This window comes from Leptodactylus fuscus, chromosome 9 (assembly GCF_031893055.1).
Source record: "Leptodactylus fuscus isolate aLepFus1 chromosome 9, aLepFus1.hap2, whole genome shotgun sequence".
In the NCBI taxonomy this organism is placed as follows: Eukaryota; Metazoa; Chordata; class Amphibia; order Anura; family Leptodactylidae; genus Leptodactylus; species Leptodactylus fuscus.
Window position 1 is genome coordinate 34321053 of NC_134273.1, and position 27390 is coordinate 34348442.

Genomic DNA, 27390 nt, shown 5'->3' on the forward strand with positions numbered 1-27390 from the left:
CACACGTCACATAGTCTATCTCTGGTCTGCAAAATAAATCATTTGTGCTGGGGAAGTGTATAACCATATGTGCTTCCCTGTTATAACATTAGAGATAGAGGTAGAAAATACTTTTTCATTATTGCTGTTTTATTGTACTGTATTGTGTTAGTGCACTTTAGTAGTACTGCAGTGTATTGTGTTAGTGCACTTTAGTAGTACTGTAGTGTATTGTACTAGTGCACTTAGTAGTGCCCCATCATTACTGAGCTTACATGTGCTGTATTTCTTGATTTTACAAATTTCTTTTGCCCTTCATATATAGTATGATCATTGTAAATGGTAACGATTAAGAAACCATGGCACGTTCTTCTATAATCTTTAAATAGTATTTTTATACTTGAACTACATTCTATCAATAGATAAGCAAAGTAGGGTTTGTGGCTCAGGGAGCTATTCAGGTATACATTTACCAGTGCATTCCCTGCACTGAATAAGTGTCATTACCAATATATAAACAGAATGCAGCAAGGAAGGGGGGGCAGAAATCTCATTCCACTGCTGCCATTCCAACTTTTGGTGACATAACCGAGACTGCTCTGCTGTATGGACATGCAGTCAAAAAAGAGTGGTGTTATAAGAACAAGGGGGCTGAATACAGGGGCCGCATCAGGCTCTTTGCTGTGCTCTGAAAATGTCATCATCTGGCCTCTTACTAATGTATTAGAAATAATAAAGCATATCCAGTGCAGGGAATACACTGGTAAGTTTCATTTTCCCCTACATAACCCTTTTAAACACGAGAGCGGATTTTTGCAGGGCCGGTGACTGCAAGAGTATGATTGTATTGTTAGTAGTCAGTCATGCACAGAAAATTACCTGAAAGGTATTGCTGCCTGCTGGATGAGATCAGATAAGAAAGCATGTATGAAGAAGGAAGTAGACTACTCCGTATACTGTGTAGTGGCTCGGCAGCACTATTACAACTTCACTTCAGAAAGGAGCCATGTTTTCTAATACATTAAGGGTTTTTCTAGTATATAAGGGTTGTGCTACAATTAATATTGCATTTCCTGAGAAGAGAATACTCAACAATAACTTAAAAGGATAATTCTGTCTCCTGTGTATAGATTCTGGCTGTATATTTAGCGCCCCTGGCATTCTTTTGATTTCCTTTTAGAATGATCATCCTAGTGCGTCTAGGGCTGCCGCAGTGCCACATATCCAGTAGCTCACACTCCATAGATTCACTTGTATATTGATTCTTGTCACTCTATAAACATGGCGTCACTAGGATCAGTGACATTAAGAAATGTAATATTCTACTGTAGGGACACTTCTCTTAAATTCTGACCTTCTGTTAACGTAATTTCTCTTGCTATCGTGTTTTCCTTAATGATGTTACATATTCGTATGCAAGGTGCTTCAAGGCTGCCAAATGGTACCATCTATGTGGTTGAACCTGGTTATTTAGGTATGTATATTTTCTGTCACTTTTTTTTTTTTTTTTTTTGGGTATCTTGTAGGTTGATATAAACTTAAAACTGCGGTTGATGGTCAGTGGTGGTGCCATAGCTTGGGTCCTCTGTAAACTATGTGTTAAAGGGCGCCTGACCTAATGAATATGCAATTTATCAGGTTATAGAGCAGGAGGAGCTGAGCAGATTGATGTAATTTTGTGGGCAAAGATCTAGTATAACTTGTAATTTATTCATTAAAATTCCTTCTTATGGGATTAGTCATCCAGTGGGTGGATCTACTCAGTGATTGACAGCGCGATCTCTGTATGCGCACACATATACAGGGAAGGCTGTTGATCACTAGATGACTCTACCCACTGGACGACTAACCCCAAATAAATCGAAATTTAAATGAATAAAATAAAAGTTGGGCCCTTTCACCGAACACATTTGGGTCAAGAAATGTGGTCTGTTTGTCAGTCCTATTACTCCGACCGGCTATTTTTTTTATTTTATTTTTTTTATTTTTTTTTTTCATTTCCCTCTTATTCTTTATAGGTTTCACTGTGCAGCCTGGGGACCGGTGGGTTCTTGAAACTGGACGATATTATGAAGTAACTATTGATGTGTATGACAAGTCTAGTAACAAGGTCTACTTATCAGATGTAAGCATCTTATATTTTTTCCCCTTTATTTTAAATGCTTTAGAGCAACACATGTTTATAGATGGTTAACTGCAACAATAGCCATGGCAATGACCACATTGACACTTTTTCTCCGTTGTTATTGATTGCAGAATATACGTATCGAAGCGAAGATACCTAAAGAATATTTTGATGTTCTGGAATCCTCCCTTAATGGTTCTTACCATCGTGTAAAGGCCTTGAAGAGTGGCCAAACAGTCATTGATGCAGCTCTAACCTGTATGGTTGATGAGGTATGGTGTTGTTGTGGTGTGTGGTTTTCTGCTTGGTATTTTATTTTTCTTCTGCTTTGTTTTTATGTTAATTAAAATATATATATATATATATATATATATTATATATATTATATATATATTACACACACACACACACACACACACACACACACACACACACACACACACACTTACTTATCCTGGGGGAAAAAAACTTTTTTTTTCTTTATTTTGTAAAATGCATTTAACATATATTACAAATGTCTTCTGTTTCAGGATGGAGGTGTTCATGTGTTACCAAATCCAGTGAGGAATCAGCAAGAAGTAGAGATCTACACACCAATTACTCTGTCACCCAAAATCCTAACTTTTCCCTGGCAGCCAAAACCTGGAACCTATCAGTATACAATTCAGGTATTTCATATACTATATTAGTCATGCCTAAATATTTCAGTGCATTTTGAAACTGTATAAGAAAGATTATGGCTACGCAAACACAATGTATGTGTAATGTTACTTTTGTTTGGTTATTAACCCTTTCCCGACATCCGCCGTGCTAGTACGGCGCATGTCGGGTGTTTAACTATGGCAGCCACCCGGGAGTCGGGCGGCCGCCATAGCCGCTGGGTGTCTACTGTGTTACACAATAGACAGCCAGCGCTAATGCCTCCGATCGGTCCGGAGGCGCCATTTTGCCGGTGATCGCCGGCGCCTGGAGAAAGCTCCAGGGCCAATGTCACGTTTCCATGACAGCCGGGAGCCTTGTAAAGGCTCCCCGGCCAGTCTGCAGCCTGCAAAAGAAATGATGATTTTTTTGCAATGCATTAGCATTGTAATGCATTGCATTAGTGATCAGATCCCCTGGAGTTCAAGACCCCTAAGGGGTCTAATAAATGCAAAAAATATTTTTAAAAAGTATTAAAAATTCAAATCGCTCCCTTTCCCTAGAACACATATAAAAGTAGCTAAATACTGTGAAACACATGTTAGGAATCCCCGTGTCCGAAATCGCCCGCTCTACAAATCTTTAAAAATATTTTCCCTGTACGGTAAACGCCGTAGCAGGAAAAATAGTCAAAAGTGCCAAACCACCGTTTTTTTCACTGTTTTGATTCTGATAAAATTTAGAATAAAAAGTGATCAAAGCAATAAGTTTTCCCGAAAATTGTAGAACTAAAAAGTACACGTGGTCCCGCAAAAAAAGACGCCCTATGCATCCCTGTACACAGACATATAAAAAAGTTACAGATGTCAGAATATGGCAACTTTTAGAAAAAAAAAAAAATTTAACAGTTTGGATTTTTTTTTTTTTTTTTTTTTTTTTTTAAGGGGTTAAAATGTAAATAAAACCATATAAATTTGGTATCCCCGTAATCGTACCAAAACACAGAATACAGATGACATGTCATTTGGCTGCACAGTGAACGCCGTAAAACGGAAGCCTGTAATAAAGTCGCAGAAATGTTTTTTTTTTTTTTTTTTTTTTTTTTTTCCAGTTACCCAGTACATTGCATAGAATAATCAATGGTGGCAACATGAAGAAAAATTTGTCCTGCAAAGATTAAGACCTCATATGGCTCTGAGAGCGGAGAAATAAAAAAAAAAAAGTTATGGGGTTTAGAAGGAGGGGAGTCAAAAAAATGCCATCAGCGGGAAGGGGTTAAAGAGAAAGCGTGTCATATTCACATAGCCATTTATATTGATTCTATGTTATTCTTAGATCCTTTATATGTTAAGTCTTTTTTATTTCTTAGGTACAAGGTGGAAGTGGCAATTTCACATGGTCTTCATCTAGTAATGCTGTGGCCACTGTGACTGTTAAAGGTCTGATGACAACTGGTGATGACATTGGTGTAAGTGTCATACGAGCTCGAGATGTTCAAAATCTTCTTCATTATGGAGAAATGAAGGTAAGAAAAAGATTCAGAAAGTCAATAACAATGGGTTTACTACTCTAGTAATGTCTAATTTGCCATCTAGATATGGGTCTTTGTTCTTGGTCAAGAGATGGCCATCTTTTAAGAAAAACAAAACATGGTTTTGTATCGCAATCGTCTGTCACAACAGATCTATCCTGTATATGTGTGTATATCTACAATGTCTACCAATAGATATTTGGACACCCATGCAATCTGTGGTCGTGTTGTACGTCATGCCTTCCGCCGTTAAATATTGTGTAGGAAGCAGCATTGGCATTAGTTGCATGCAAGATGCCACGCAGTACAGCGTTGTCTGACTTCAAGAAAGGGGTAATTGTGGGGTACCACAGAAATGGTTGATCCTTAAGGGACATAACAAGCGAACTGAATTATCCAAAACCAACAGTGATTACGAAGTGGAAGGTGAACAGTGATTGATGGAATGTGCCTCGAGTCGGCAGACCCCCGAAACTGCAGCCGTCCAAAATTGGTGAAAGAACCTAACCTACAGAAAGAGCACTGTAAAGTTATTTCTTTACATGAGAATAACCTTCATAGAATTAGTAATGAAGTTACAGTACTTTACGTTAATAAGTAGGAATGCCAAAAACCTATGCCTGCAATATATCTTAACTCTAGAACATTCCTTCATGGAAGAAAATATCTTCTCAATAACACATGCTCTATATTTTGTGATTCTTCAGGTTCTTCTGTTTAATTTCTGAAAACTTTTTTTTAGGTATTTGTCATTGAACCCACTGGCATGGAATTCATACCATGCCCTGTAGAAGTCAGAGTAGGGGAGCATCTTAAGCTGCCTCTAAGGATATTTGGCCCCCTAAGTGGAGACGCCGAGGTGGTGACGCTGAGCGACTGTTCACAGTTTGATTTGGCTGTTGAAATGGAGACGTCTGGGATATTTAAGATACTTCCAGGTATGGAAATGTGTGGTGATATATTGTACTAAATCCTTATTTGTTTTTATTAGAACAGAGCCTGGATTATAACAGTATCTTTTTAACTGTACTTTTATCCGACCCATTATCGGTCATGTGTTCCCAAACTAATTACTAGTCTTATGTTAGGCTCACAGTAGAGCTGGCTTTCGGTTGTCCAGGCTTATTCTATAACTGTCTCTCTCCATATTGTGTTTGCTAGGAAAATTAAAGCCTGGCCTGGACTACTGTAGCGGTATTACAGTACAAGCTGAAACTCCAGGATACACCACCATATTTGTCAGCTACACACATGGTCATGTACATCTGAAGGCAAAAATAATCATAGCTTCCTACTTGCCTCTGAAGGTAAATACAATACATGCGTTGGAATTCTATCTTTCCTGAAATAAGTGAGTGAGGAATGACTTGGATAATTCTGGATAAAGAATACAAATAAGTCATTATTGATGATGAAAAGGAAAACCTGGTTTTGAAAGATAGCTCCCTATAGATTAGTGCCTGGTTTTCAGGAAACCTAGTGATATTATCCTGGATAAAAGTCAAACCAAAGTATCTTCTCCAGAAGGAAGGGAGACCCATGCACAGACAGCTGTTTCGGTGTTATTGCCCCTCAACATTGCAAAGTGGGGTAGTGGTTGGCTGTGTGAGAGGCCATAGATAAGGGTCTCAGATCATATCACTGGGTTTCGTAAAAATGGGCGTTCATCTATAGGAAGCTACCTTCTAATAATGTGACACTAGAGCGAGTTTTCCTTTTTCCATCAAAGTGTTGCTTATTCTTGTGTGCTGTATTATACCTGGTATTGAGCGCTACCCTCATTTAATGGAGTTTGCAGGCTATAGAAAGTGATATCAGCTTACTCGGTTATGCTTATGTGATTTTGGGAACTTTAAATGTGAATGGGAAAAGACATGAACACTTCACAGGGGCTGTAGCACTAGTCATCATTGAGAAACAGAGGTGGGATTGTCAAGTATCATACAATTATGGTATATGCCCTGGATTCGGCAGAAATCTCTAAAGTAGAAATCCCCCCCCCCCCCCCTTAAGCACTGTGGCCCTTTCACTTTTTCTTTTCAAGTTAGTCCTGTTCCCAGTACTGTTGTTAACCAGTAGTCCTCCAGTGCTGGACATATGTAGAAGGGAACTTTGTTTTCTATCTGTGTACATGCACACTACCATGTGCTTTGTCATTGTGTTAGCCATGGTTGTCACAGATGGCACACTGACTCATACATTGCTGCATACACACGTCCAGGTATTCTTTACAAACCCATGTATGTGGCAGTGATCCCAGGGCAAAACTCATGACCGGTCCTATACCTGTCTGTTTTGTGGCCAGCAGTGAATGGGCCCGTTAAGACATGGGTGGCACACATAGTTGTAAGATATACAGTCTGAATAGTGTAGTTACCGTAATTGTATTTTTTTCTTTTTTTCACTATTAGACTATTGACCCTCCATCTGTAGCACTGGTTACTTTAGGTTCATCTAAAGACATGCTATTTGAAGGGGGGCCCAAGCCTTGGATACTTGAACCTCTGAAATTCTTCAGGAATTTATCTACAGAAGATAAAGGCAGCACAGGTCTGTTTCTGCTTGATGCCCCATTATCTCGTAACCATTTCCAGCATTGGGCCAGGACTGTTTGCAGAGACCTTGGTGAACAGGTAATGATGATGAATTGCCTGCTGTATCTGAAATTTTTGTACATTCATATCTTCATACTGTCACTGAGCCCAAGGGTTGTGTCTGGTCAGGATGGATGTGTGTGGTTGTGTGGTTTTTTTTTTTTTTTTTTTTTTTAAGCCATATATTGTATTAGATCTAGTTGTGTAGGACCCCCAGACAGTTTTATTCTGTTATTGGAATCTCATTTGCAGCATGTATCTGCAGTCAAAAAATAACTATATACACTGGGCACTAATTTACATTGCATTTTATGGTATCCGTTTCATGTACGGTCAGACAATTCTGCCTGCATGCCCAATGCCTCCTAATTTACCATTGTATACAGTAGAATTGCAAATATAACCCATAGACTAACATTGTCAAAGTCAGACAAAACAGAAACTACGTACACAGCATGATGTGCTTTTTCTATCCAGCAGAAATATATTCCGGTCTGGCCATCTTTCAGGCACATGTGCTTGGAGTCTTAAACAGAGGAGGGGTTGGATCCCAGTCCCCTGTCCATTACAGAATTAAAACCTAAACTACATTGTATTATCGTTTTAAACGCAGTATCTCCGTTGATACAATGCAATATGGGTGCATGGCTGGACACTCCTGTTCTTCCTTCCAATATATTTCCCAGGAATCCCTGCACTGCTGACCAGAAAATACCCGTTGGGCAACCAGAGGGGACAAGATCCCAGTTCTCTTAGAGATGGCCAAAATCAGTGGTTTCCAACCCCCTCCCCCACCTACCCTGGTGAAACTAGCAGTAGGACACATGTGACCACTACTCCATTCACTTCTATGGGACTGAAAACCTCATAGAAGTGAATGGAGTTTTGGTCAATCACTATCGGGTCCTCCTTCTCCTGATCGCCAGGAAGTTTTCCAGCAGTCAGATACCCAGTGTTTGTAAATTTAGACCCTAATCCGCAGAAACAGGCACTTTTCCTGTTTTAATTTTTTTTCCTCCTTTGGCAGATAATTTCACTATCCGTTGGAAACCAGCCCACAGAGACCAATCCATTTCCAGCAGTCGAGAGCGTTAATGTGAAGCTAGCCTGTTCTCCTCCATCACGATTTACTGTCAATCCTGTCTACAAACATTCACATATGGATCTCATATGTCCCCTGATGCAGCAAGAGAAGCAAGTGGTATGTATTTTAGGATTATACACTATGTGGGACCCTAAAGCACATCTTTGTATCTCATGAAATAACCAAATGCTTAAGGAGTATATGAAGTTTATACCTGATATAGTGATGTTACTGCTTTTTATATCTGGAGAATATTTAACAGAATAGATTTTTTTTTTTTTTTCTTTTGGTCTGTGCTAATGTAGAAGACTTAGACAAAGCAGTAACTCGGATGATGTCAGAATTGTCTGTTGTGGCCAGAGGGTGTGTGTATTACTCTTGGCTCAGAACCCTTTTTATTCTGTGCCCTATTGCCATAAAGTGTTGATCTTCAAGAGAACAAAGATTTATTATTCCCTTGTGTAAACAGGCAGGTCCCTCCTTAGTGTTTATGCATACTTCTACCTTTTGGTAAACCTGCTGCGCTCTAGTCATAGTCGGAAGTCCATATGTCTTGGATTTACCTGTGGCAAGTCTGACATGTATTTACAAAAAGATCCGTGGCAGAAAGGCAGGGCACGCAGTTGGCTTCTGACAGAGATCTGCTAGTGGGTCCACACGAGGAGTGGTCCCATTCTAAACTGCGTGGGAATAAACTTTTGCCTGTGGAATAAAAAAAAAAAGCGCACGCATTCTTCTTAAATACCCACCTAAGACCTGGAGTCTGAGATTATTGTGGTCTGACAGTTAGCGCCTTAGGGCTAGTGCACACGTGAATAGGGTGTGGCGGAATTTGGTCCAGAAAAAAAAAAAAAAATGTCCAAAAAGCGGTTTTTGGACATTGAGGCGGTTTTTGGGAAAAACCGCTGCAAAAAACGGCAGGTTTTTTTTTTTAAAAAAAAAAAAAAAAAAAAACCACGACGCGGTTTTCTGCCTCTCATTCACTTGTATTGATTTCCTGAGGCGGAATCCGCCTCAAGAAAGGGCACACGGCTTTCTAGCAGTGTATTACACCACATGTACCCCAGGAGGTAAAAGGTCCTCTTTAAAATATATAATATAATGCATACATTTAAAAAAAAAAATCCTTTTTTTATGAGGCCCGCATTGCCATAACATTAGTCAAACTTAAAATGTTACGTGATGATTGACAAATGTTGCATATCTTATGTCTTGAGATATTGGTTCACTGTCATGACACCCTTTTACTGAACTTGAGATTGTGACCATTTATTCAACTTTTTGAAAGATTGCATATGATCAAACTGGTGTACAGAAAGCTAAACTAATGCAAAATGTTGTAATGTTTTTGTGCACATAAGCTCCGAAGGTCACAGAACTCAACTTGGTGACTCTTTAATTCCAGTTTTCCCCCTGTGTGACCCCAAAATGGTGCCATTGAAAAATAATCTTCATCCTGGAAAATAATAGCCTTTGTATAGCTAGTGGACCATACAAGGCAGTGAAGGCTTCAGACAGTAGAGATATAAAATGGAGAAAAAAAATTACCAAAACAAGAACAATCTTTAGTATGTTTTGATCTCATTTTGTTCTAGATTCCAGTTTCCAACTATCGTAACCAGTTGCTGCATTTGTCAGCCTATGATCACCAGGGGAGGAAATTTGACAACTTCACTTCTTTGGCCGTGGAGTGGGACTCTTCCAAGTTGCCGTTGGCTAGTTTTGATGCTTCCAAACCCATGGAATATATTCAGAAAGAAGACGGCAGTGGGCAGAGGAAGATGCATGGTAAAATAATAATTTGTGCTTTTACATGTAAAATGTCTCAATGCAACACCATGATATATAATGCACTGTTATTACTGTTATTGTTGTAGGTCTGAACACTGTTCATGTACATCACGTATCAGGGACAGCTGTTATTACTGCCAAAGCGAATAGTTACCAGGAATCTCAACTGAAAGCTGCCAACGTGAGAACACTGGTATGTGGTGGCGCATTTCTTGTTGTCTTGTTAGTGGTGGTATTAAGATCGATTTGTTGGGGCACTGCAGATGGGTTTTGTAGACTGATCTTGTACACGACCATGTTCCATCCAGGAGACACGGTCCATGTGCAGGCCTTATTTCCTGGGCTGAACTCACTCACATGAGTAGAATTTACTGCATCATAGTCTGTTATGAGGCAGCGGGCTCCAGAATGGATCTATCACTTTTGTACTAATATGTCAGTTTAGTACAATAGCTATTGGGCCATTCGTGACCTAACTGCATCGTATCCGATGATAATACAGTTATTTCTATGGACACAGCCGTGGTCAGTCCGGGAAGTACGGCCCCCACATGGACCATGTTACCCTAACAGAACACAGTCGTGTCTAGGGCCACTAAGTAAAGCCATATCATTCCAGCAGTTTTGGCTTAAAGTTACTCAACTAATATATGGTATAAACTTAGCCAAGTGTATAACCTGTCTAGCAAAATGCACCAGGTTATCATACAGCATGAGCTACTGTAATAAGTTTATCTCTTCTTTTGACTGCCCGTTCTAAATATTAAATGGAATTATTGACTTCTGTTAATAACATTGCATATTAAAAGGAGTCTGTCAGCAGAAACCTGCATATCAATCTGGTCACCTGAATGAAACCGTGTTTTCCCTTTGTGAATCATTGCTTCTATTGTAGAATTGTTGCTATTTTTGTCAATATGTAAAGAAGATCTTTGGAGCAATGAGGGTGTTGCTCTTGTTCCAAAGAGTTACGCATCAATGTCCTTCTTGCTCCAAAAAGCTTATTTGTACGTTGACAATGAAAATGGCAATACCTTATCTAGCCTATCTGCAGAGCGGAGTTCTGTTAACAGATTGCCTTTAAAGGTATCATGTCAGGTCGACTTGAGACACCTGTAGTTTGTTTTATTTTTGTGTGAAGCCAAGAGGGTACACCCAGGCTTCACTGCGTGAGTGCCATAGGTACAGGACATGCACACTGAAGCTGAGGTGTACTCCTCTGGCTTCAGTGAAGAACGGAGTCTGTGCAAGGAGTATAGCAGTTGCGTATAAGGTGTGTGGTGTTTTTTTTTTTTTTTTTTTTTTTTTTTTTTTTTTTTATATATATACTGCAGACACTTATGGCTTTACTACAGGCGATTTGGTACACTAAATCCCCGGTCCATAAAGGTCTGTGGATGGTTTAGTGTCCCAAATCGCCCAGACGGATTACCTTTTAAGTGTTCTCCAGATGTTAACAAGTCAAACACATGTTGAAGCTGCCCCATTGCTACCAATGGGGAAATTGGAAAGTACCACATATTGGGGATTATATATAACAGGAACACTGGAGTGTGATGGAAATTATTTTATGAGACATATGCTTCTCAATAAATTTTCCATCTTCCAGCAATGCACCAGAACTGCAAATCCTGTGGTAAATATAAACACTTGTAGACTTGTGCTGTAATTTGCACTAGTTTCTGGTATGAACTATTGAACTATAGCAAATCTGTTGTACAGACCCCCACCCACTTTGACAGCCTGCACAATGTACAGCACAATAATTACAAAGTCCCAATTTTGCACATAAACCTGTGAAAATGTCTCCTGGCCATCATACATTCCCTCAGTGTTTCCAGATAAATGATGCAATGATGACTGTGTCAGGGTCTGGGGTTGCTAGGTGGGGTGGCATAGACACACAAGTCCAGTTTCTTTAGTCCAAAACAAAGGTAGAGTTTATTTTCACTCAAAAAGGTAGTGCAGCAACAAAAGGAAACAATACAAAAATAAATCCCTGCCCGGCTAGGCTCTAACTAAACATAGAATAGGTTACCTCACCTAGTCTAACAGAAATCCAAAAGCCAGTAGAATCATTCAGGACACAGCTCCAAAAATATCACCTCTGTTGGCTCTCCAGCCAAGCTCTGCCAAAGTGTTGGTGCTGGAGCAACTTCTTAAGCCTCCTTGACGAGGAGACTCTGTGCAACTGAGTCGCTGCCGGAACATCCCCAAAGTGTGGACTGGAGGGGGGTGGAATGACAGGTCCTACTACCAATCCTACCTGTCATTCCTAAAAATCCAGCCCAGTAACTGGAACTTTGAAATAACCCTCAGCAGACAATAGTTATCTGCTGAGAAATGTTCCTTCTGGAGTTTTCTCATTTCACCCACCTTAGTAGTCTGGGTGAGATGTACACCCCCTCCATTACCTGACCAGCCATCGGCTTACAACTGGGAAGCTTGATAACAGTCCCTATGTAGAAACACCAGCATGACTGTTTTGTCTTTTGGACCATATACTTCTATGACTCTTCCTCCAAGTTTTTGGAATATGGTATATACAGTGTCTGATTTATCTGAGTGTTTGTTTTTTGTTTGTTCTATAATGGTCTTCATATGTAGTACTGTATCTTTTATTCTACTTCATATGCTCTTCTGTTACAGCTAAAGACACTCACACCAGTTGCCACCAGCCTAGAACTTCTTCTTGTGGAGGACGTGAGGGTAAACCCTGGATCGATTTCCATCTATAATCATCCAGATGTCACGGTGAGATTTTCTGTTCTTTATTATATAGGTTTTCTTCTATGACTGCTCATCCTGTGGACTACAGTAGAAAGAAGCACTGGAAACTGTGGGAGTTTTATCACCTGTGTGACTCCGGTTAGACGTATTTTTCACCTATCCACTAATTATGTCCATAGGCATGTAATTGCAATGATGTATGTGTCCTGCTGCATATTGGGCTCCGTGCATGGTCCCAAAGTTCAGGCCCAATCATCTTTACTTTTTATTTCCTTTCCTGTTGATAATCTGTGTTTGTGTTGGGATAAACTCTATAAGATGAACTGGAAAGGATGGGTTCACCTTACACCATCTTTAGGTTTCAAGATCCTTTACCTGTGATCAGTAATGATCATGTATGTATCTGAGCTTGCCGTAATTGTCTTACTAGCATAGGTTACAACACTCTGTCCTTTTTTAAGAGTTTTTTTTTTTTTTTTTTTTTTTCTTCTGTAAATATGAAGTCTGATAGGGCAGCTAAGTTTAGTGTTGATGGATGAGACTTCTTGTCTATTCTGATCTTGGTGCAGGCAGAAAGAGATTTGACAGCTCTACATAGTGCGATGAATGTCATGTCTCAGTAGCCGTCACTTTAGTTTAGTCATTGTCAATTACCTCAATTCTTAATGTATTCTAAAAACGTATGTCCTCTCTGAGGTTGTATGTAAATTTTAGGTTAAAGGGAGACTCGTTCTGAATAATAATAATGATGTTAGCTATAATAAATAGTAGCTACAACTTGAACTGCCAAAAAATGCTGAATTGTGCAAGACTTTCAGAAGCAGTTACAAAAGACCCCCATTCTTGTGATTATTTTGGGTCCCCTTGGTCACACCCCCACTGATCAGACACTTAGTGCTTACAGTTTCAACTTTTTCTACCCATTCTAGGTAGCCATACCTCTTTAGTTATTAGCAAATGAGTATTTTTCTTGATTCTCTCTCAAACGCATGCAAGCTTACTGAGCATGCTTGTGTTCTCAATGGAAAGAGGAGATAACCCACAGCCAGAGGTGTTGGCAAGGGCTTATCTCCCAAATTGGGTATGTTGAAATTAAAGAGAAGATGTACATGATTTCATAGCCTTTAGAAATATGGCATGTCAGTCTGCACGGAGTCCTGGATAGTGGACTATGTGGCCAGTACGATCTATTGCCAGTGCATTATTCAGCGTTGGCGGGTGATCATGGCATTTCCTTATTGATGTGATCTTTAATATTTTATTTAAAACTGTTTTTGACCATTATTCATACTTTCCATCTTTCCATTTCAGGCTGAATTTACAATCTTGGAGGGGTCAGGATACTTCTTCATTAATAGCAGTGTTTCCAATATTATTAACACCAGTTTTCAGGAATCAACAGGAGTTGTCACAGTGAGTATAGATGGATCTGATAACGCTTTTCTATCTTCTTCTTTTTTTTTTTTTTCTTAAAAAATTGGGCCAAGAAGCAAAAATATTACTTTGGAGCTTGCTTGTTTTGAGCAACGAGTTCGTTGTCATTTAATCATTTTAGCACTGTGTACCACTTTGTTGTCGTGGGCCTTTTCTGTTAGACAATATGGCCATTGCGCAACTGAGCTCTTCCTTAAGTTAAACTATTTAGAACCTTATTTGTGTTATTAAATCCACTAAATGTGTTTTCAGGGCAGAATTTTCACTTTGTGCGGGTAGGCTGTAATAGTCTTTTGATGGTAATAGATATGACTTTTTGACCTGTGTTTGCTTATGATTTAATGTCTCTTTTAGGTTTATCCTTTGCGTCCAGGAACACTATCAGTTATGGTTTACGATCTCTGTCTAGCTTTTCCAGCGCCTGCCACAGTTAGTGTTTTCGTGTCGGATATTTTCCAGGTGGATGTTAGGGTGGTTGACAAGGTAAGGTTTATTTATATTTATTATAGGGATTCTTAGCTATTGGATGAACTGTTATGAAAAAAAAAGGAAAAACCCGCAATATTACGTAAAACAATGTGGAGCCTCATACTATTACTATTGACCCGTTTTGTAGCTCTGCACGCTACAGCAACTGCAGCATAACCATTCAGAAAGCGAAGCAGGTAGGGTTGTGGTAACCACACTTACCCTAGCTGGTAGTCGCAAGCAGAACCTGCACACTGCCAATGCTGCAAAGGATTGTATGTAGCAGTGGTGGCAGAACGTATGTCATGTCAGTGGTACTAGGAAGGCTCTATCCTAAACTGTCAATCTTATTGATTAGCATCGGACCCAAATTAAGTCGCCCAGGGGAGCAGCTGAAAGGCAGGATGGGGTATCATTAATATAAATAACAAAGTTTCCTTAACCCATGCAGGTAGAAATTGGGAAGACTGTTAAAGCCTACGTGAGGGTCCTGGACTCTTCTCAAAAGCCATTTCCTGCTAGATATTTTCCCTACATGAATCTGGATCTTGGTTCATCCTCGCAGATTGTGTCAATCAAGTGAGTATGTTCTAGATGCTTCCATAGAGTCCTAGGAAAGCATATCTGTATTGACTGTGCAGCTTGGTTTGTGTTTTCAAATTATTTTTTTTTTTTTTTTTCACCTTTTAGACCCCTGAATGAGAGAGTGGATGAATTTACCGCAGTCTTTGCTGTCCGTGGTCTGGCCATAGGACAGACTAGTCTGACTGCATCCGCTGTTGACAAATCTGCCAGCAAAATAGACTCTTCACCTAAATCATTGGAGGTAAATAGTTTTGGGTAGACTTTGATGTTGGTCTTGCTTGTTGTAGTCAGGTGAGACGTTTGTATTATAGTATATCTCCTTGTTTGGTGCCCTGTAACAGTTTTAGTCAAAAGCAAAGAGGACTTTTCATGCCCTCTGGCACATATGGTTTTATACACCTCTAGAAAGCCAACAGTGCACTGAATTTGGGGCTTTCCCATTTTGTGCCCCAGGGCTGGAGATATTGGTACTGTTACTGACCTCTGCCCACTGTCAGAAGGGTGTTCCTGACAATCTAGGTGGGCTGTGAGGAACGCCCTCCTTGACAGTACTCGTCCATAGCCTTGTTCTGTCTGAGGGGGTGTTCCTTACCACCCAGCGATGATGCTAAGCTATAAAGATGGTCATAGACCATCCAGAATAGTAATATTGATTTGACAGGCCTGGGAGCCTACTGTAGCCTCCCAGCTGTCACAGAAACAGGTCAGCTCCTGTGACCTCATCGCGCAGGAGCTGGCCTGCAACTCTACAGGTATGGGGACAGTGGGGACCAGCTCTGGCGGATATTTTTAAACTTTGGGGGGGGGGGGGGGGGGATACTCTATACCCACGGTCAGAGAAGACTCTCATTATGGGCATTAGCTCCAGTGTCGTCTCTGTAATTGCACGGCGGATGCTGGGGAGTGTTTTAGCTGCTGAGGCCCGCAGCATCTCCACACTCCTGCCGCTGCAGGAAACCAGCGGTGGCAGGAGCATGGCGATGCTTGCACTTCCGTTCCTCCGCCCCCCTTATAGTCCTTATAGTCCACATTCGGAATATAAGACGCACCCCCGTTTTCCTCCCAAATTTGGGGGGAAAAGTCCAAAAAATACGGTATTCCAAAAAAAGTCTATAGATGATGCCGTGAAGGTTACTCTTTCGTATCCTGGTCTCCTTTTTTAATATATCAATCATTCTGTTTTGATAACTAGTATTTGTATTAAATGTAACCTTTTGTATTCTTATGTTGCAGGTATTCCCTCCATTCCGTCTTTTGCCTAGACGAATTATACTGCTTATCGGTGCTATGATGCAGGTGAATTTGTGTTATAGTGATAATCTTGAAAGATATGGACAACTCTACATGCTTTCCTATGTTTAACTTCTTTTGTTAAAACATATCTAAGCTTTCGAATAACTTTTGTTTTTGTTTGTTTTTTTGTTTTGTTGCGTGCTTTTGTGATCTGTATTGTAATATTTGTGTAATGTATTTTGTAATATACATGTAATTATTAACACATTTCTGACTCACTTCTGTGAAATCTTGTATTTTTCTTTTTTTTTTTTTTTTTTCTCTTCTCACTGTGTACAGGCTTGTCTATGTGAAGCAGGGAAAATAATATTGGAGGGGTCACTTCAAACAATTATATTGTATTATTTCCAGAGGTATCACTGATTGGAAACACACTTGGGGATTGGGTTATGTAGAGCTGCAAGTGCATACAAATAACCCGCTATCGACACTGTTTTTAACCAGTGATGTTTCTGGAATTAATACAAGTAGATGGAAAAGCAAGGGAAAGAATAGTAAAATGCAGGATTTCACAGAAAGAAGGTGAAAATTAATACAGTTTGTAAAAATAGAAATCCGCTTAAAAAGTGGTTACCCGCAGACCCCATTGACTATATGATGGATTTCCGCCCGGAAAATGTGGACAGAAAACTTTTGCATTTTTCAAGCGGATTAGGAGATGGAATCTCCAGAGGGAGTGCGAGCACAGGTGTGATTCCAGCCTCAGCCTGTAATGCTGTTTGTTTTTTTGTGTTTTTCTTGTTTTTGTTTTTTTTTCCTTTGGAACCTCTTACACATTGCTTCTATCTGAGCATATATCGAAATAATTTATCTGCTGTTATCTAGATCACGTCAGAAGGAGGTCCACAGCCTCAGTCCAACATCCTATTCTCCATCACTGATGGTAACGTTGCCTCTGTAAGCAGCAATGGATTGGTTAAAGGGGCCAAAATTGGAAATGTTACAGTGACTGGCGTCATTCAAGCAGTTGATACTGAATCTGGAAAAGTGGCAATAGTTTCTGAGGTAAATTTCTTTTGGAGAGATGATTATGTCTGATACAGTGAATGGTCAGATAATGGTACAGAGAAAGTGTCTACATTAAATGTGCATATCCCTATAGACTGTAACATGCTGAATTGATTTTTTTTTTTTCTGTTTACCTGCATTTTTCTCTTACTCTTTTCAGGACAAAGTAGAAGTTGAGGTAATTCAGCTGAAAGGTGTGCGGATTTATGCCCCCGTCACCAGAATGAAAAGTGGCACACAAGTGAGTTGAAATAATGTAGTGAATGGGCAAGCACAGGGACAATTGTATGCATTGCATGTGCAATTACATATGTGTGCTATCGAAACAAAGGAAAAAAAGTCTATTTTTTTATTTATTTTTTTTAGGCTGAGGCCTCGTGTTGTGGTGTTTTGTGTTGCTGTTGAGTGAAAGCCACGAGTGACAGGAATGGGAAATGTATAAGAAACTCATAACTCATCTGCTAAATCCACTCCTGGCTTTGGCTAAAAAAAAACAAACCCAAAAAACAAAAAAAACCTGCTGTAAAAACTGCCGCATGCCAAACAGAAAATTTTCCACCACGGGAGATCCACTGACTTCTGCATTGTTATAATGCTATCCATGCCTGCTATTTAATACTTTTCAAATGTTTCTACCTAAATATCCAGGCAGGATAACAAAAGCCTATTTGTTCCATGTGGATCTACCTCTTAGGGTCTGTTCACACAGAGTTTTTTTGCAGGCAGATTTTGTAGCAGAATCTCTGCCTCAAAATTCGCCTGAAAAAACGCCTTCCAAAAGGGTTGTGATCTATCTTCAGGTGGATTCTGCTTGGAAAAACACATTGACGTCAATGTTTTTGACGCGGCTTTTGCAAAAACTTCTAGTGGTGTTTTTTTTAAAGAGATTGTTCCAGGTCCATACACTTTGCTGGAGCAAAAAAAAAAAAAAAACGCAACAAAAAACTCATTATGTAAAAAGCCACGTCAAAAAATTGTTTCCTAATTCCTAAATAAGATTTTTTTTGTTTGCAAACAACTCCGTGTGAACATAGCCTTAGTGCAGTTTCACACACAATGACTACACTTCTGTTTAGTAATTTTTTAAAAATGCGGGAAAGAAAAATCCAGATATGAACTTACAAAATTAACACCACCTGGCAAAAATGATAGAATCACCAGTCCCTGAGGATGTTCCTTGAATTGTTAAATCTTGTAGGAAAAAAACAGATCACAGCCATGGAAAAAAAACTAAAGGCATTTCAAATGGCAACTTTGATTTATCGCTTCTGCCAGTTATCCATAGCAAATGATTGCTGAAATCTTGGAATAGATTTCAGTATCGCAGGACATGCTGTTCTTTTAAAGGTTACAGATAAAGTAAGGCAAAAAAAAAAAAATCTGTAAATTTGATGATGCTGTAATTGTACTGACCTGCAGAAAAAAATGATGTCATTATTATCTTACCAAGTGCTATAAAATTAAAACCCCAAAAAACAATTGTGTCCTCGATCCCCCATTTTGGGTATATGCTTAAGAAAATCAAAATCTACCAGCATTTACATATTTTTGTGCATGTATAGAATATAATTTGTGTATAGATTACATATTATTGTATTAATTATTCCATTTACGATTACAAAAGTATTCACCCATATTACAGATGTCATAGTACCGGATATAGTAGGAACGCTGTATGTAAATATTGTGGTTTTTGTTTTCCCTTTGCCACGACAGATGCCAGTTTATGTAATGGGAATCTCTAGTAGCCAAACCCCGTTCTCATTTGGTAATGCAGTTCCTGGTCTTACTTTTCACTGGTCTGTGATAAAGCGGGATTTTATAGAGGTGAAGAGCAGGCATGATGAGGTAAGGACAACTGTGCATATGTGGCGATACAGTACTGTGCAAGGGTCCCTAAGCAATTGGGTTTGCCAACTTTTAGACCTCTTCATGTATTTTATTTGATGAGATATATATATATATATATATATATATATATATATATATATATATAAAATTTTATACATCAGTAGGTCCAAGCAAGTACTTAAAGGGGTTGACCAGGATAAACTGTTAACCCCTTAACTAAACTCCCTCCTAACTTCTAATTTGCTTCAATTAAAAAAAAATAAAAAATGTATAGTTACCCATATCCCTGGAGCGGTCATGTGTCCACCCTAGGGACACTTTCTGAAAATCTGGTGGCGTTAAGTTTCACTGCATCCCCCTCCCCTATCTCCATCAATACTTGCGTGTCATCCTGTGTCCGGGGACGGCTCCTTCCTGTCATCTAGCAGTGGGCGGAATAGGTTAGCCAGGGAGATGTTGGGAGGGGCTAGTAATGGGCAGGATTGCTAGTTAGTAAGAGTAGGAGGGGCTAGACTTAGTGAGATGGAGGGTTTTGTATTGGAGTGAGAGGAGAAGGGGGGACTGAGTGAGAGGGAACTAATGCAGCAGCTGCACAGGAAGCTGCACAGCAGGAAGTTACTCCTGTAAACAAAAGAGAGAATGTCAGCAGCTGCCAGAGATACCCAGAAATCACCCCAAACACTGCTAAAGGTAGATGGGTGTACTTATTAACCCATCACTAACACTTTTATTTATAAAAAAAAAAAAAAAAAAAAAAAAGATGAAAAAAAATTCTGCCAGGAAAACCCCTTTATCTTATCTTAAAAAATAAAAAAAAACCCTGAAATTTCCCCAATGTGGGACTATTAAAGGATTATTTTATCTCTTATTTGCAGCATATATACTAAGGTAATTTGCACAATTTATTTCCCCTGTACTTATTGGAAATAATCTGGATAATCCTATTCCTAAAGAATAATAAAACCATTAAGAAGTTTCCATCAAATACATTGATCTGTAATGTTGTAGAACACTTCTTTATTCTTGCGATTTGGGTTTACCTTTTCAAGGGTCTTTATATTTCCTTTCCACTTCGGATACCTGTGACATGGAAATTATTCTAGAACATATTGTTTTTTTAGCTGACCAATGCTAGGTTCACACTGATTTTAAGCAGAATCTGCAGCAGAGTCTTCTTCAGAGACTCCCAACGCAGATGTGAACTGAGCCTAAGGCTGTATTGTCATGAATGTGACAATCTAGCAGACATCAGAAACTGACTCTGTTTTCTTCAGCCAGTTTGCTCCCATGTGGCATCCATTTTGAATCTAAAGATCCCTGAAAACTGCAAAACTCGGACCCTTGTATAGTGAGTCTGGAATTTACTGTCACAGATGGCTGAAAACTTACAGAAGTTAAAGAAGGGCCTGGATATAGAAAGTAAAAATATCACAGGTTAAGGGAACTAGTGTTTATGGGATAGAGTTAGGACTTTTTCCAAATGCCAGGTTTCCTCCCCACCCCCACGGAGGCAGTTGATGTCTTCATCATAGGCATGGGGTTTTCTTGCCTTCCTCTGGATTGACTTTGTAGGATTATACGTTGGTCTTGGATAACCTTGTGTCTTTATCCAACCTTATCAACTATATAAAAGAAAGAAGAGAGTCGGCACAATTTACTTTCTGATCTGTCATATTCGGCATGGAACTTCTAGATAAAGGAGCTACAACAGCTGTTTTTTTTTTGTTTTTTTTTGTTTTTTACTTGCTCAATTTAGGAAGCAAAATTACAGAAAGAAAATGTGAATTTGAAGCTGTTCATATTCTTTTAAGGGGATTCTACCATTAAAACTTTTTTTTTTTTTTTTTGTGGATAAGATGTCGGAATAGCCTTTAGAAAGACTATTTGTCGCTTACCTTTAGATGTGGTCTCCGCTGCGCCGTTCCTTACAAATACCGGTTTTTACCAGTATGAAAATGAGTTCTCTTGCAGCGATGGTGGAGGACTCCAGAGCACAAACAGTGATGAGGGTGTCCCCACCGCTGCCAGAGTATTGTCTCCAGTGCTGCCTCCTTCTTCGTCCGCAGCGTCTTCTTCAATGTCTTCTTCCAGCACAGGCTCGTAACTTCTAGGCATCGGGCCTTGAGCAGAGCACACTGTGCAGGTGCACAGGCCACGGGAAAATAGCCGCTAACAATACTGTGCAAGCGGCCATTTTATCGTGGCCTGCGCAGTCTGCTCTGCTCAAGGCCCGACGCCTAGAAGTTACGAGCCTGTGCTGGAAGAAGACATTGAAGAAGACGCTGCGGACGAAGAAGGAGGTGGTGCTGGAGACAATACTCTGGCAGCGGTGGGGACACCCTCATCGCTGTTTGAGCGCTGGGGCCTGCCCCCATCGCTGTGAGAGAACTCATTTGCATACCGGTAAAAAACTGTATTTCTAAGGAACGGCGCGGCGGAGACCACATCTAAAGGTAAGAGACAAATAGCCTTTCTAAAGGCTATTCCGACATCCACAAAAAAAAGGTTTTAATGGTAGAATCCCCTTAAAGTACAATAACACATACTTTCCACAGACTCTGTTAAAACTGTGCCCTTATCGTATTTTACTCAGATCAGTTCTTTAAATTTAAAGAGGTTTTTAGGACTTGTATATTGATAATATCAATATCTGAACTGTTGGTGTCCTCATTGGGAGCACCATTCATCTATTCAAAGTGACTTCATTTCTTGTACGAGTGTCACTTCTGTTTCACAGGCCGATGACATCTAATATGTACGGCCCTGTTCTTAGTAAGTAGTGAAGAGACTGCAACCCTCTCCTGAATGCTGCGACCTCTTCAAACAACAACAGATCAGTTGGACAGTCGGGTGTCTGGCTTCCATTAATCTGAGGATTGGCTGCCAATATCAGAATCCCTGAATTTCAAAATAGTGTTAGATTATAAATATTGGTGATTTTCATAGATTTATGGCCTAGAATATGTAAAATGATGTTACTATGCTGAGACTGAAGTTATAAAGCATATGGTATGAAGATTTGGGTGGTCGAGGAGCCAGCTCCCCAGCCTCCAGCCTTCTCAATCATCGTGTTGTTCTCTTCACTCCAGGCATGTAATATATTAAAAAGAGTCATTGTTCTGTTCTGACTTTCTCCTGCCAGGCATCTCTTAATCTTCCAGAACAATACAACTTTGCAATGAATGTTTATGCCAAAATGAAAGGAAAAACTGGGCTTCGAGTAACGGTACGAGTAACAGATGCTTCAGCTGATCAGTTCTTTGGCCAAGCTCAGGAATTGTCGGATGAGATTCAGATTCAGGTAATTGATTCGGAAACCCATTTATTATTCTGTGTCATCCTCCATTATGGATATAATGAATTGCATAATTGTGTACAGATTTATGAGTTGACTGGAGCTGCCCTTATCTTCCATATGTACAGCAGTGATTGACTTTGTCACTTTTAGTTACCTATCTGCCAGGATCGCAGGATATTCTTCTATACTCCTCCTGTATTTTTCTATAATTCTTCTAACAACAAGTTCCCTTTCTAGGTGTTCGAGCGTCTACATTTAATAAACCCAAATCTAAAAGCCGAGCAGATCCTTATGTCTCCAAATTCCAACTTGAGGCTGCAAACAAACAGGTAAATGTACTTGCCTTTTTAGCATCGTAAGTGTATAATAAACAATTTTTTCGATTAAAAACAAAATACATCGCTTAAAAAAAAAAATTGAAAGCTTTACAAATGAGGCTGTTGGGTATTGTTTACATCTGCCATTGGTAAACCCCCCCCCCCCACCTCTATCTTGGTTCCCTTTTATAAATGGTGGAACACTTAGTATGGCCTGCTGCCCTGTAATTCCTTGTAAATCAGCAGACACCATGTGGGTAACCATTTTAAGTCAGTTGATCCATCGGGTACTATCGGTATAAGTCACATCTTGTAACTGATCAATAACTGTTGTCAGTTTTGGATGAAAGAGCCCAAAAATGGAATTGACCGACACAAATATGAGCAGTGGCTTAGTTCTCTTTTAATATATATATTTTTTCCATTAAGATTTATTTTAACCGAAAAAGGTAAGGGTGGGCTGCAAAAACAAAAGAAACAGAAAAAAACAAACATGGATTCTAGCCAATTCATAACTACGGAAATGAAGGGTCCATGAATATTTTGCATAAAAACAACAATATATCCTCAGCAACTACTGGTTTAATCTACTACTTAAAGTTCTGTGCTAAATAACAACTCGGGGGTCAAGGTTTAGAGAAATCTATAACTTAATATAGGGGATATTTTATTTTGGGTGACCGCTGATATGGGCACCTTTTGTAACCCAATAGTCAGCCCGTCTTCCATCAAGATTTGCTGTTCCAGGAACCAGGTGGAATTTTTTTTATTTTTGTTTGGTTTGTTTGAGCCCTGGAATAGCTTTTGTGTTTTCTTTTGTTTAATATGGTTTGATTTCCGCATCTTGATTTACCGTAGTAAGATATTATTATGATTATTATTTATTATTATTATTATTATTATTATTATTATTATTATTATTATTATTATTATTATTATTATTATTATTATTATTATTATTTATTATTAAGTATTTTTTTTCTACAGGGACCAAGCAACTACTGTTAACTACCGGATACTGGATGGGCCAAACAAGAGACCTGTAGTACAGGTGGACAGTAATGGACTGCTGACATCGGGGTCTCTCACTGGAGTTTCTACAATAGAAATTAATTCTCGGGAACCCTTTGGAATCAACCAAACCATCATAGTGTCAGTTAAGGTAAATTTCCCAGCAGTCTATTGCTATTATTAATAATTACAGATGTGTCCTTTTTGCCTTCTCTTTTAGCTGGACATGTGCAGATATATTTGAGAGAACCAACTTTTCAAAACAACATGCTTTTGTGATCTTCTGCCTTGCCTGCATTTGGCCACCCAGTGGTTGTGTTGTGTCTTGCATTCGGTCTAGTGTTCTACTAGCTAGTCACAATATTGTACTGAATTGGTTTAATAAGAAATTGGAGTCCTTTCCAAACTTGAGATAAGGGTGGAATCCTCTGTATAATTAGCTTTTTTGTTATATTGGATACGAAACATTAGCTTTTCTCTTTAGTAGGCATATCTGTGATTTTAAGTCGAAAATCCTTCTATATGTCAGTGTTGGAAGCTTAATAAAAAGTGCATGGTGGTGCTTGTGTAGAACTGCTGAAAAGTGACATAAGTTATAGCTGAAATTTTATTAGTTTCTTGGCTGGCTGTAAAACCCATACTGAGACCATTATTTATGGCCGGGGCTGTAGCTTTGATTGATTTACCTAGCAACAATAGAGCTGGAGTAGAATCCTCTCTTTGTAGGGTTATTAAAAGCTCATATCAATGGGAGCCTGGATTAAAGATGTGTCATATTCGATGTCGGTTGCCCGTTTATTGTAGGACAAGGGCAAGGAGATCTGCTTGGGGAGGGTGGGAGCTGTTAAATCTGAAAGGCTTAGGTTTGTTTCTTCCAAAGAGAAGTTAAAGGGGTTTTTAAAAAGTGTCTGTTAGCACTATTAATGGGTTAATAAATGCACCCATATACCTTTTTACATTGTTTTAAGTGATTTCAGGACGTCTCTGGGAGCTCCTGGTGTCTTTCTTTTGTTTACTCCTTCAGCTTCCTGATAACTTCCTCACTAACCCCTCTCACCTTCCTCCTCTTTCCTCACCCCCCATACACCCCTTCCCTCTCTCTCTACCTATCCTGCCCTTCCCTACCTACTCAGCCCAATGCCCGACCCATATTATATGCTTACCTTCCACACGTCTTCCTGTGAGACGGCCCCACCTCCTCCTGTAATGATTCAGTCTGTGCCAATATTGAGGTCCTAGTATTTGATCCCCCAAGAAGTCTTCCTAATTAGACCTTATATTAAAGGGGCTCTATCATTGGGAAACGTCATTTTTAACTAATCACATCCTTGCATAGGCTTTAGAAAGGCTATTCCACACCTACCTTTAGTATGTAAATTGCCTCGGTGCTTTCTGTAGAAGACCGTTTTTATTCATATGCTAATGAGCTTCCAGCCAGCACAGGAAGTTCCCAGCAGCACTAGTCTGTCCTATTATCTCCTATGTGTGTGTGCAAACAGGAAGCTGAGTTGTCGTCAGCAGCAGCAGCCTGTGCTGTATACACTCATAGGACACAATAGCAAAGAGGATGCACGATGCACAACGTCCTGTACTGCATACAGTAGCCCAGTTTAATGGTGGCTATAAGAAGACAGACTTTTAACAGTTAAAAGGAGGTTGTCACATAATGGTAACCGATCACCTTCCCACAGCATAGGCAATAATTGTATGAGGGCAAGAAACCCTCAGGGCACCCATTCTCATGAGACACTAACACATAGTAGTTGCCCATGTTTTCTGCCAGTCACTTAGTCTTTAATGGACTGACAGTAATGGCAGGATCTGGTATTTTCTGCCAAGCAATGGAGTGGCAGTACATAGGTGTGACTGTCTCCCTATTCCACCCCTTTCTAATTATACTATGGATAGGTAATGGGTGTTAGTTATGGGCTTTTCTGGACTAATTATATTTATCTTTTATTATAATTAATATTATCGTTGCAAAAAGATCAGAAATACTCAGAGTGAATGAGTCCTAGATCATTTGGATAAAAGTTTCTACAATGAAATCCTTTTATCAGCTGATATAAACATATAGTTATAAGCCGGTCCATGGTTTGACAGCCTCCTCTCTCTGACTGTGCATGTAAAGATAGCTGTCAGTGACTGGCGGACCACCCACCGGACTCCTTGGCATAGAAAGAGCAGGGATTCCAACACCGGTTATACAGACTCTTTTCCCACTAAACTATATTCCAGTCTGCTCATCTCCTGCCCTACACCTATGTCTGCACGTAGAACAGAACAGGTTCCTTTAAGGAAATTATCTTTTTTTTTTTTTTCCATTTTCTGCCTTTTATCACACAGGTATCGCCAATTTCATATATGCGCATTGTGACTAGCCCAGCCATACACACTGGAAGCGGTCATTTGTTGTCTGCGATTCCTCTGGGAGCCACATTACGTTTCTCAGCCCGTTTCCATGACAACACCGGCGAGATGTTTCACGCACAGAATTCCATTCTCAACTTCGCAATTAACAGGTTTGAGTTGATTCCTTCGGTATTTCTTTGGATTAATAAAGCCATTAGTTCTGTGTGATGGTGGAAACCTGCGGTCATAGAACACAATGGTCATGTTTTATTTACTGGTCAATCCTTATTTCTCTAGTATTCAGACCATATCTAACCTTCACATCTGGCATAAATATATTAAAATGGTTAAAAGCGCTGTGAAATACATCTTGCCTTTCTGCAGTCCTTAGTGGATCTTTCACAAATATGTAAATGTTTTATGAGATTAGTAGTACATCTTTTAACCACATGATGGCAGTGTTGTGACATACATGCTTAGATTGAGTGGTTTACATGATGCTGTTGTATTAGTTGTGTATGTTCATTCATTATATTATATTAAATTCTTGCTTTCAGGGATGATTTTGTACAGATTGGAAAGGGACCCACAAATGACAGTTTTATCATGCGCACAGTCAATGCTGGTTTAACAATATTTAGGGTGTGGGATACTGAGAATCCTGGAATTTCCGATTATGTTCCTATCCCCGTGCAGCACAGCATTTACCCAGCTGTGAAGGAAGACGTTGTACTTGGTGATGTCTTATGTTTTACAAGCCCAATAACTAGTCAGGAAGGTAAGAAACTATTATTTAAGCCTCATTTTATTAGATTTCAGAGGAAAGTTCACCCATTTTAAATGTAAATATAAATTCTATTTATTTTGCACATATCTGTAATTGCAGTCTACTATATCCAGAAATGAATTAAAAGCCTAGATTCTAGACCAATGGTTTTCAACTTTTTTTTTAGACTTCTGTATAGCAATATAAATTACCACCAAAGATGAAAACCCAGGAGAACAATATTACCACCTCCAATGAGTCCAGCTCTTTACTGGCTGTTTCTCCACTGATTCCAGCACCCCTTATCTGCATGCAGGAGAAAATAAAAGGTGTGATTCTGATCTGACACTGCCTGCCTTTGATAGGAGCTCTGAATCACACCCGCTGCCTGACACTGCCCTTCTGACATTACAGAACCTAAATAGTACATCGGGCACCAAGACGAAGTTCACATCTGCGTTCAGGTCATTCCATTCCCCTCTCCACATGAAAAATGCAGAGAGAAACACGCTGCAAAGTGTGGGGTCCACAGGT

The 27390-nt window shown here is 39.5% G+C and overlaps 1 protein-coding gene across 1 annotated transcript in view; it reads left to right on the forward strand.

The window, feature by feature from the left end:
- Positions 1 to 27390, forward strand: part of NUP210 (nucleoporin 210) — a 54550-nt gene that overhangs the window by 10543 nt on the left and 16617 nt on the right. Inside the window, exons 8-32 of the mRNA XM_075286953.1 lie at positions 1385 to 1453; positions 1998 to 2104; positions 2236 to 2376; positions 2635 to 2772; positions 4113 to 4268; positions 5017 to 5212; positions 5436 to 5581; positions 6686 to 6907; positions 7896 to 8069; positions 9548 to 9740; positions 9830 to 9936; positions 12393 to 12497; positions 13785 to 13886; positions 14262 to 14390; positions 14827 to 14954; positions 15066 to 15201; positions 16194 to 16256; positions 17079 to 17258; positions 17422 to 17502; positions 18978 to 19109; positions 22255 to 22413; positions 22648 to 22739; positions 23715 to 23889; positions 26085 to 26260; positions 26648 to 26868. Coding sequence (XP_075143054.1) covers positions 1385 to 1453; positions 1998 to 2104; positions 2236 to 2376; positions 2635 to 2772; positions 4113 to 4268; positions 5017 to 5212; positions 5436 to 5581; positions 6686 to 6907; positions 7896 to 8069; positions 9548 to 9740; positions 9830 to 9936; positions 12393 to 12497; positions 13785 to 13886; positions 14262 to 14390; positions 14827 to 14954; positions 15066 to 15201; positions 16194 to 16256; positions 17079 to 17258; positions 17422 to 17502; positions 18978 to 19109; positions 22255 to 22413; positions 22648 to 22739; positions 23715 to 23889; positions 26085 to 26260; positions 26648 to 26868 — 3528 coding nt within the window. The remainder of the gene's footprint in view (positions 1 to 1384; positions 1454 to 1997; positions 2105 to 2235; positions 2377 to 2634; positions 2773 to 4112; positions 4269 to 5016; positions 5213 to 5435; positions 5582 to 6685; positions 6908 to 7895; positions 8070 to 9547; positions 9741 to 9829; positions 9937 to 12392; positions 12498 to 13784; positions 13887 to 14261; positions 14391 to 14826; positions 14955 to 15065; positions 15202 to 16193; positions 16257 to 17078; positions 17259 to 17421; positions 17503 to 18977; positions 19110 to 22254; positions 22414 to 22647; positions 22740 to 23714; positions 23890 to 26084; positions 26261 to 26647; positions 26869 to 27390) is intronic.